This window comes from Buceros rhinoceros, unplaced genomic scaffold (genome assembly GCF_000710305.1).
Source record: "Buceros rhinoceros silvestris isolate BGI_N320 unplaced genomic scaffold, ASM71030v1 scaffold5238, whole genome shotgun sequence".
NCBI classification, from domain to species: Eukaryota; Metazoa; Chordata; class Aves; order Bucerotiformes; family Bucerotidae; genus Buceros; species Buceros rhinoceros.
Window position 1 is genome coordinate 3,481 of NW_010428471.1, and position 10,776 is coordinate 14,256.

Genomic DNA, 10,776 nt, shown 5'->3' on the forward strand with positions numbered 1-10,776 from the left:
CCAAACTAGCCTGAAACCACAGCAGAATGAATTTCAGGTTCTTACTTGAGAGTTGCTAGAGTTATTGATAAACTTTTATAAGAAGGTAGATGTGGGTATCTTTTGCCTTCTCTTTGGAGAGAGCTTCTGTTCCGACTTAAAATAGTGTATCAGTCTGAATACATTGTTTAAGTCCTCAAAATTCAGTTTTCAGTTGCCACATAGATAAAATTTTTGAGCAGCTTAATTATAAGGAGAAGTACTGATCTCATCCATACTTTTACTCATGTTCTTGTAAGACTTTTGTTACACAGAAGTTGTGGTGATGACTAATATGGCTCTAACTTGGTACATTAAACTGAAACACTGGCACCTGTGGTAATTGTATTATTCTGGTGCATTGTTTCTTGCTATGTTGTAGTTTAAATGTTTATGTTAGCCTTAAAGTAGTTTTGTCATGTGATTGCTGTTCTTGTGATGGTTAGATAGTGTTTTACTTATGCTCTCAGCAGATAGAGTTCATTATACAAGATTCTACATTTCAAGGTGTATAATTATACAAATCTTACATTTTCAGCTTTCCTTTACCTTATTCACACAAATGTATTTATATATGTCCATCAGAATTGAAGAAGTGCTTTAATATAACTGCTGATTATCTCTACTCTTTCAGTCTGGAATCGAGCTGTTTGTGAACAGGCTTGACTCTGTAGAGTCTGTCCTTCCCTACGAATATACTGCGTAAGTATTTGATACTGTTCTTTGTCATTTTTGTTGTCAGTTCTTCCAAAAAGATGAATTTAATTTGTCTTGAAGTGTTATCTTCATCTTGCTACTGCAGTTTGTCAGTAAGGAATGTCTGTTAAGGAATGTCTGTTTATTTTTCTAACATGAGTTTACAAATACAGAGCTTTCAACAAGCATCTGCATGCGTACATTGCTTTCTTCTCTGTTGTCTTTGCTTCTACTTCAGAAGTAGCATTCATGGATTCATAGGCCTTCATAGACTGAATAAAGCAGTGGCTTTAGAGTAAGGTTAAAATGTGTGTTTATATATATATAAATTTATGTAATTCTTCTGCATTAGTTATGATTTTATTGGACAAAGTATTACTGCTGTCTTTAGTAGCCTATAGCCAGATGAGTTAAAGTGGTAATGAGGTGTGAACTTCCCATCAATTATCTTAAAGAGGTTTTAAATGTTTTCTTGGTACACATCATAGGAGTGCACAAAATGTATCAGTGCCGGTTACAACTGTGTAAAGTTGTTGCTTCAAAGAATATTTTGACTGTTAATATTGAAGAGGTTAAGCACTAGTTGTGCTTACACTCTAATGAACGCAAATGTGATATGCTTGACATTAGGCTGGAAAAACTTGGAGAATGATGAATAAAATTACAATAACTTGTTGATTTAATAGTGCTTGTTGTAAAAGAGCTGTCTGTCTCTATGTGTGTGTATATATTTATTTACTTATTTTACTTTTATTATTCCTCTCCACCCAAGAATCTGGCCTGTATGCTTCTCTCTGAGCTGTCATGAAACTCCATGTGAAGGTTTAATTCTTGGCTAAAATCGCTGTTCGAATAGGAAACTTCTATGTTACTATGTTTGATATAAACTGCGTTCTAAAATAGCTCATGAAAGGATTTGATTGTTGGTTTTGTTTTGTTGTTACTGGGTTTGAGTTTGGTTTTTTTCCCCCCAAATGGGACTGCAATTTTCACACTTCGCTTTGCAGGTTCAAGGAGGAAACTGTTGTCTAGAAGGAAGGCCATATAGTTCCTTTACTCTGGATGATGATGTTGATTTTGGAGCACTGTTTGAGGGTTAATATTTGAAGCTGAGATTTTATTAACTTCTGTATCGTTTCTCTAATTCAGGTTTGATTTTTGTCAAGCAGAAGGAAAGAAACGTCCCTCTGAAAACCTTGGCCAAGTATTGTTTGGAGAGAGGATAGAACCGTCTCCTTACAGGGTTTGTTCTCTGACAAGGGGTATTCACTAATATATATTTCAAATGTAACCAAAAGAAATCAGAACCTTGAAGATCCTCTTCACAGGGCCTTATGTCAAAGAGCTACGAAATCTGAAATTCCATATAATAGAAATCTGTCGGTTTAACCTGATTGTAACTATGCACTTTGTGTCGCGAAGCTGTAGCCTGAAATGCTATAGGTGTTGTCTTCTCTCTTTGGAACCTGCTAAAACCCGATTCTTGCTCCTCAGCTGTCCCCTTGGTAGAGGGAATTGAGTACTCTTATTTCTTGGATCCAGATCTGAAAATACCGCAGCTGTAAAAGTGAACAATTAGAAATGGTGTTAACCAGCTTGTGTTTTCCGGTGTCTGAAACTCTTGCCTTCTCTCATACCTGTAGTAGAGAGAAAGTTATCAACTGAATTTGCCTGGGACAGCATTGCTGCTGTGAGGCTAAATGATCTGTCTGGTAAATCATTGCAGAAAACAAGCTAACGCAGAGGTCTTAGTGTAGGGCTGCTACAAGGAGCACAGGATGGTTTCACAGCACACAACAATATAAAAAACTTTTTGGAGGGCTAATGTACAGAGTCTTGGTAGTTTGTTAGGTGTTTTTATTATAATAGTATAAGCAATTGTAAATGCAAATGGAAATCTTTTAAATGCTGAAATGACAGAGTTTGTTACCTTTTTGCTCATATATCCTTCATTTTTCTTAGTTCACATTCAACAAGAAGGAGACCTGTAAATCTGTTTGTACAAAAACGTATGATACCACAAAGCCAGAAGATAAACAGAAATTAGACTTTTTGAAAAAAAGTATGCTACTGAATTATCAACACCATTGGTAAGTTGGTATCAAAATTCATAGATTGGTTAGTCACGTATGTTGGTGATAATTTAATTTATCGTTTTGTATTTGCAAGTTAATACAGATTGAACACTAGGTATTTGCTCTGAACCCATTCCCCTTCTGTTCTTGCAAAAGACATTATATTGTTTGTTGTCTTAATAAGAAATTTCCTTCCTTTGAAGGTTAAGCAGCAGGTGTAGTGAAAATGAGTGTTTCCAAACACAGCGCTTTGTGTGATTTTTGTGCTACCTCTGTGCTTACTGCAAAGAACTGCTATTTCTTTGCACCTCTAAATGTAGAATTTAATCCTGCCCTAGCTTGAGGAAAGTCTTAAGGGACCTTCATTCTAATGCTGCCTAGTCTTTGTTTTCCTCAAGAGCCTTTGCAACTCCCCTTCAGATGTTGTGTCTAGGAGATAGGATCAACAGTTCTGAAAGTTTTATGCAAAGTTTGTTTCTCTTATAGGATAGGAAGTGAAAGGTAGTTGATTAAAGTTAATTAATGAAATAATTTTGAGGAACGCATAAACACTTGGTCTTTTCTTATTCTGTGAATCGCTCTATAACCATCTAAGTTGACTTGGAGCGTGCTGGGGCTCTGTTTCTCCTTGGACGTTGAGGTCCTTTTCCGATGGGCGTTCAGGGTGGGGCAAGGCTAAATGTGTACTCTGAATCTCAGGCTGGATTTGGTAAAGACGTAGCTGTGCTCTGCACCAACATCAAAGAGCTGTGAAATAGTTATCAGCAGGCTCCATCTTGACTTTGGAAATACCCAGCCAGGCTATAGATGTTTGTATAGTGCCTTGCATGTTGGTGTGCTGTGCTAACAGCAGTCTTTGGGTGCAAAGGTAGACGGAACAACTTGGGCATGAAGTTGTCAGGGTTCCTGTGGCATGTCTTTGCAAGTAATACGTGAGCATAATTAACCAGTGTTGCCCATGTGTTTCCAGATGGGTGCTTCCTGCTTCACGGAAACAAATGTTTCAGTCTTCATCTAATTAGATGAATACTTTCTGGATATATTAGTAAAAGTATAGGTGAGATGGTGAAAGTTAGCCGCTATCATTAAATGTTTTTCTGTAATGTCACATTCCATTTCTTCAGTTTTGAAGAAGCCACCTGTGCTGTAAAGGCACCAGGAAGGAACCAGTGGCTTGAAGAATTTGTTTTTATCCCTGTATGGCGATAATAGTCCTCCTCAGCCACAGCTTTACAAAGTGGAAATGGCTGGATTTTGTGATGAATGATGCATGGTCTAGGGTTATGTTGTACAGGATCAGCAAGGTAGCATAAGTGAGGATTTAATAGAGGTTTATTATCCAGCTTCAATTTATCACAAAATTCCTGGGGAACACAGACGGTGTAAAGTACTTCTAAGGTTTTAAAATCCACTTAATAAGATTAGGAATTGACATACTGAATTGGACTCAACAGCTATACTGATATCTTGGCTGACAATGTTCATCACCAGATGTTCTTGAGAGACATAAGAACACTGTTGTATAGCATATTTGCCCCACATATATAATCTCTTCAAGTCGTTTTAAATTTGAAGATTAACTGTGAAAAATGATTTGCTTCTTAAACTATCAATTTGTTCCAGCAGTGCTGCTTGAAGGCAGCTCAGTATGTCTTTGCAGCAGAAGATCCAAGGGAAAGTCTTTGCCCCAACCAAACTCAGTTGCAATAGGTTAATGGTTTACTTGGTTTCAATTACGAAATTAAAATACTAACAAAAGCAAGAAATACTTCTAGCATATATTATGGTGGTAAAATTCCAAATATGCTCACAAGTGTAGTGAATCTGCATCTGGAATAGCTACTAATTAGCAACTTAATTGTACCCAGTAGTAGCACGGTGAAACGAGTAGGATTTCCTTGGTGGTGCTGCTGCTTGCAACTGTGACAGTCTTTGGAATCTCCTGAGAACCTGGAAACTCTTGTTTCTGGAGGGCCTGTCTTCGCCTCTTTCACTGTGTCAGTATGAGCTAAGAACATTGCTACTTTCTGCCTGGTAGCTAATGGTAGGGACGATGCAAATCTCTATGTTCTCTGAACAAAGGCAGCACTAACTGCTGTTTTTACCTTTATCTGTTGATGTGCTTTAAAAATAGGGCTTCTTTAGAGACTGTTACAATAGGCAACAGACTAAATATTGCTTTATTTTTGTTTTCTGAAGTCATAATTCCTGTGTTTAATTAGGTACTTATAAGTACCTAATGAGGTATTATCAGGTATCTGTTAATGTTAATAGCCTAGTCATTATAATGATGAGATTTAATTGTAAGGGATATTCAGTACCTCGGTAAGAACATGTATTTTTTGTAAAACTTAACTTTTAGTGGCGTGTCTTTTTTTTTTTGGTCTAGAGATACACAAAAAGTGGCAGTTGTCTCATGTCTTCACGTGTGAAGTTGTTAATAGACCTTTAAAAATACCTTGGAGCAATTAATGTTGCCTTAAAAGCAGCTACTGAATTTTTTACCTTCTCTGAATGACTTTCTTTTGGGGTTTACCTTTCAGCCAGTTAAAACATTAAGAAACAGGTGGGGTTTTTTGTTGGTTTTTTTAGTAGAACCTTTTACAAAGGGACACCATCTTGGTTATCTTTCTCTATGTTTAAAAGTATATCTTATGACATTTGTACTTTGGTAGCATGTTGGATACTGTTTGTATCTTACTGTCTTATTTTCTGCAACTCCTCATGGGGGTGTGAGGTTTCTACACAAATTTTGATTGAAACAGAACTATAAACCTACTGGGCTCAGGACTTTTAGGTAATGTGAATGTAAATCTTCTGAGGCAATAGTATAAAAGCAGCAGGTAGACAATGGAGGGAGGTTTGAAAGTGATTACTCTCCCAATTGTGTGGTGGCTTACGGGTTTTTTGCTCACGTAAACCATTTAGTAAAATATTCTATACTCCCGGGGAACTACAACTGAGGTGAATGATCAGGAATTCTTAAATAGCAAAAACCCCCCAAAAACCCATCCCCCCCCCAAAAAACAAACCCAAACAAAAACAAGCCCAACCAAACCCCTTGCCCTTTAGCTTTAATGCAAAATAAAAGTTTAAAAAGTGCCATGAAAAAATCTGGAGAATAATAACGTGCATAGGCCATTTTTTTTTGTTGTGTTTTTGTCTTAAACTTGAAATTATCAAGTATATTTTAGCTGATTTAGTGGATGATTTTTAAAGACAAAATAATGAAATATGAAATTGCCATGACTTGGGAGTTGGAGAGTTTTATGTATTGGGCTATATTTGTAAAGGGACTTCAGAAACCTGTCCAGTGAATAGAATGTTTTGGCAGTCACAGAGTCTCCTATTTCCCAGTCATGTTCTGAAGAAATAGATTGATTTTTTTTTTAATTTTTTTTTTTAGGAAAAAAAATACTTGAAGTTTCAGTTCAAGAGCTGCATGCTTGTATCTCATTGGGAAATTGGATTGGCAATCGGTGCAGTTCTGTGTGTTAAGATCTGAAAGAAGTATTATTCTTATAGTTAATCTTCCAGTAATGAATGTAACAAAGTTAGATTAATATTAATCTGGTTTTGTTTTCATTAAACTTTGTATTTTGAAAGGTTGTGACATGTCACTATGCCATTTATAGGATTGTGGACAACATGCCTGTGACCTGGTGTTATGATGTTGAAGACAGCCAGAGGTTCTGCAATCCTGGTTTTCCTATTGGCTGTTACATTACAGAAGATGGCCGTCCAAAAGATGCCTGTGTTATTAATGTATGTTTATGCAATTTTTTTTTCATCCCCATTTTACTCATTTAAAGACTGGCATTTCTCCTGTGTCTTGTTTAAAAGCATGAATTATCACAGTCTCAAGACCCTTATTGCCTAAAACTAGGTAAATGGTTTGATATCTCTGCAAACAGCACAACTTGTAAGCCTCATCAAAGACTATGAACTTTATCTCTTCTGTTGCGTAGTACAGAAGGGCTCTAAGAGGTAGAGAGGAGATGGACATGCGTAGCATTTAGTACATGTAAAGGGTGAAGGAGAAGAAAAACGTGTCATCCTTCATTGCCTAAGAAGTCTAAACATTTGAAGGCTTGGACTTAACGTTTTTGTGGGATAGAAGTGTGTTCATGGAAGCAGCTTTACATGGACATGTTTGTACTCTGCATGGAATTTAATATTTCCTGAAGGATTGCTCTCCCTAGAAGTGTGTGGACTAATGGAAGAAGGCAGACTATAAGATTTCTGAGTGAATAGAGTTTCTCCTGTGAGAGACAGATCTAGTGGATTAACTGGTGGAGGTGCAGGTAAATGCACTGTAAGCATTATAGAGATGAGAATGGAATAGGAAGTCCAGGATGTCTTTAGATTACCACAGACCTCTTTCATGGAGAGGTTGCTGAGAACCTGGAATAGGTTTTTGGTTTTATCAGAATGGTTGGTTTTACTTAATGGATCTTACAAAAGACAAGTTTCTGCAGTTTCTAATTTCGTTTTCTTGCCTACATAATGAATTGGTTTCAGAGGCTCCATATGAACAGATGCATTTATGATCAAATATGTAATCTGGCAATATTCTTTTAATCTTGTTTAAATACTTGTTTTTAAAGGAAAGTAACCTTTGAAGGAGCGACTGAAGTACTGTGGAAAAATACTTTGTTTATATAACTGTTCTTATAATTAGGGTGCTTTGTAGAAAGGGGTGGGCATAGAATCCTGAAGAAGTACTAATTGAACTTCAGTAGACTTAATGCTTGTGATTTAATAATAACTTCTTTAACTGACTAAATTCCAAGCCTATGTTTCCCTTCACCTGAGATTTGTATTCAGCATTTTTGGCTGCTGCATGCAGTTCATGCCTGGGGATCTTCAATTTCAAACATCAAGGTGGTTCTGTCACAGAGAGCAATTATTTGTATCATCTGTCTTGGAAGATTCTGATTAATCTATGAACAATATACTCATTGTTTTAAAATAGCTGAGGTCTATGAAATGCTTTTGATATGAAAGTTGCCACATAGTTATCTATTCAGTTTGCTACTTCGATTAAGTAGAATGGGACATCTTCAGTTACTGAAATATTTTAATAAATATATTTGCATTTATAAATACATTTTATATTTAAATATGTTTTTCTACTTTTCAACTGTAAGAAGGCAATTCTTAATATTAACTTTTCTAGTTTGCCTTTTTAATACAAGGCTTTAATGCAAAGACTTTACTATCTTTGTATTCTTAGAATCCCAGAAATTCTTGACAGAAAAACTGTATGCAGTCTAAAATTCTGTTATGTAAGCTTCTACCTAAGGCTTTTAGATGTCTTTATCTTTCTGACTGCTTAACATCATCCTTTATTATTGCAGTCAGAATTTCATGAAAAAGATACTTTTTATATCTTCAACCATGTTGACATAAAAATATATTACCATGTCGTGGAAAATGAAGCTCTGGGAGCAAGACTAGTTGCTGCTAAACTTGAACCAAAAAGGTTAGTACTCAGAAGTAACTTGTCATTAAACAGTGGTGGGTCCATCCCAAAATACTTGCTTTCATGTGGGGACCTGTTGTTAGTCAGAGATGTTGCCAGATACATGACCTGTAGATTAGCTTTCCTGTTGATTGATGCAGTGTAATGTAGGACAGTCTAACATAATTTGTTTCTGAATTCGATAGATCTTTCTGCACTATTTCGTATTTGGGCCAAGAAAAGCATAAAATAAAACCTGAAAGTGGTGTGTGATCAGTGAAGCAAACCTCCTTTCCCTCCTGGGGGACAGTGAGTCTGACAGAATAGGCCACCACTGCCTGATGCAGGAGTATGCGGAGTGCAACGTTTGATGTCTTCAGCAATCAGGATTTGAATGGAATGATTTCATCAGTTGTTCTCTTGTCTGTGTGGGTGTTGTACACCTGATGTCTGTTCTACTATTTCTTAGCATCTTGTCTTTTTTCTTTTGTATTCTTGGTATAACTGAGCTTGTTGTGTTGTTGGTCCAGCATCATGATGAAAGTTTTTTGGTTTGTTTTTTTTTGACAGAAGTTAGTAATTCTGTTGTAACGTTTTGAAGGTTTTGAGCAGTACTCAGACTTCTTTAATTTTTGGTGCTCTGCTTTAGAGACTGTGTTCTCTATGGTTTTCTTTTTAGAAGAGACAACTTCTACTGAAAAAATTAAAGTATCGAAAAGTCCTGTGGTTATGAGTTCTGAACTCCTTATGAGTTCTGAAATCTGTGAGACATTAAGAACAATTTTTATGTTTAAGGGAAGAATCCGGGATGAAACTTATGCTTTTGTAAGACGAATTAATTCTTTCTTAGGGGTGTTGTTAGTGAAGCAGCTTTCATTCTGTTTTTTTATTCCTGCAGTTACAAGCATACTCATCCAGACAACCCTGATTGCTCAGGAGCACCTATGGATATAAGTAATAAGGCTAACGGAGAAGTCAAAATTGCTTACACATACTCGGTTTCGTTTCATGTGAGTACTAAGCTTTCTTAGGTAGTTACCTCTTAAAATCATGCATTAATGCTTTGAATTATAAAGATGGGTGGCTAAAATTGTCTCAGAATAGTAAATTTTAGAACTTTATTTGAACTGGAATATTAGAGATGGCTTGGGGTTTAACCACATTCTCTACAATTTTGCATAACACCCCAACCACACAGAATGTGAAATGCTTAGGTGGTTTTTTTTGTTTTTTAAATAATTACACTTTCCACGCTTGCCTAGGTTGTCTGGTAGATTATTTTTAATATCTGAGCTGTTAAGTGTGAGAATAGTTGATCTTTGAAGTTCCTTGGAGGGTAGAGTTGAGTTAGGGCATGAGATCCACTGTTGTAAGAATTATGTGGTCTTACAATATCATAACATTGCCACAGAAAGTGGAATATTTTGCTGGAGACTATATTGCAGAGCTTAGTTTCCCAGTGGTGTTGACTCACACTAAAAAAGGCATGTTCTTTTATTATTCTGCTAGACATTCGAATTCGTCTAGCATAATTAATTTAGGAAGCATAATTAAATTAATTTGATAGGTCTTTATGTCTTAAGAAGACATGGGTGCTCAATATTATTCAGATTTAGATTCTATGATGTTTAGATATTTAGATTCTATGGACGATTCTTAGGTTTGTTTTAGGTAGCTATTATTAAACTGTTCCCTTTTAGGCATGCAACATGAAATTTCCAATCTGTTGTGAGGTTTAAGGTTGCTTTGCATGAACATCAACTTGGCAATTTAAAAGCTGGATACTGACTGTATCTGAAACTGATGTGTTTACTCTTCCAGGAAGAAGATAAGATAAGATGGGCATCAAGATGGGATTACATTTTGGAATCCATGCCTCACACTCACATTCAATGGTTTAGGTGAGAAGAAAGTTTGTCTTCAAGTGTACTGTACTGTATTGGGTTTGTGTGGCAGGGTTTTGGTAGTCAGGGAAAGGCTACAGGCATGGCTCCTGTGAGAAGCTACTAGAAGCTTCCCCAACTCCAAGTTGGACCTGTCTGTGACAAGGCCAAGACCATCGGCAATGGTGGTAGTGCCTCTGTGATAACATTTAAGAAGGAGAAAAAACTGCTGGGGAAAAGCAGACAGAAATGAGGAATGAGAATGAGAGAGAGAAACAACTCTGCAGACACCAAGGCCGGTGAAGGAGGGGGAGGAGGTGCTTCAGGTGCTGGAGCAGAAATTTCCCTGCATGTTGTGATGAAGACAGCGGTGAGGCAGCCTGTCCCCATGCAGCCCATGGAGGTTAACGATGGAGCAGATATCCACCTGCAGTCTGTGGAGGATCCCAGGCTGCGGCAGGTGGCTGTGCCTGAAGAAGGCTGTGACTCTTAGGAAAGCCCACGCTTGAGCAGTCTATTCCTGAAGGACTGCACCCTGTGAAAGAGGCCCACGCTGGAGCAGTTTATGGAGGACTGCAGCCTGTAGGAAGGACTCCCATTGGAGGAGTTTGTGGAGAACTGTCTCCCTTGGGAGGGACGT

At 37.1% G+C, this 10,776-nt stretch overlaps 1 protein-coding gene across 1 annotated transcript in view; it reads left to right on the forward strand.

Moving 5' to 3' along the window:
* Positions 1 to 652: 652 nt before the first annotated feature.
* TM9SF2 (transmembrane 9 superfamily member 2) overlaps positions 653 to 10,776 on the forward strand; it is a gene marked incomplete at its 5' end in the record, with an annotated part of 23,053 nt that continues 12,929 nt past the window's right edge. Inside the window, 7 exons of the mRNA XM_010142270.1 lie at positions 653 to 720; positions 1,864 to 1,957; positions 2,677 to 2,804; positions 6,425 to 6,554; positions 8,150 to 8,274; positions 9,152 to 9,263; positions 10,075 to 10,154. Coding sequence (XP_010140572.1) covers positions 653 to 720; positions 1,864 to 1,957; positions 2,677 to 2,804; positions 6,425 to 6,554; positions 8,150 to 8,274; positions 9,152 to 9,263; positions 10,075 to 10,154 — 737 coding nt within the window. The remainder of the gene's footprint in view (positions 721 to 1,863; positions 1,958 to 2,676; positions 2,805 to 6,424; positions 6,555 to 8,149; positions 8,275 to 9,151; positions 9,264 to 10,074; positions 10,155 to 10,776) is intronic.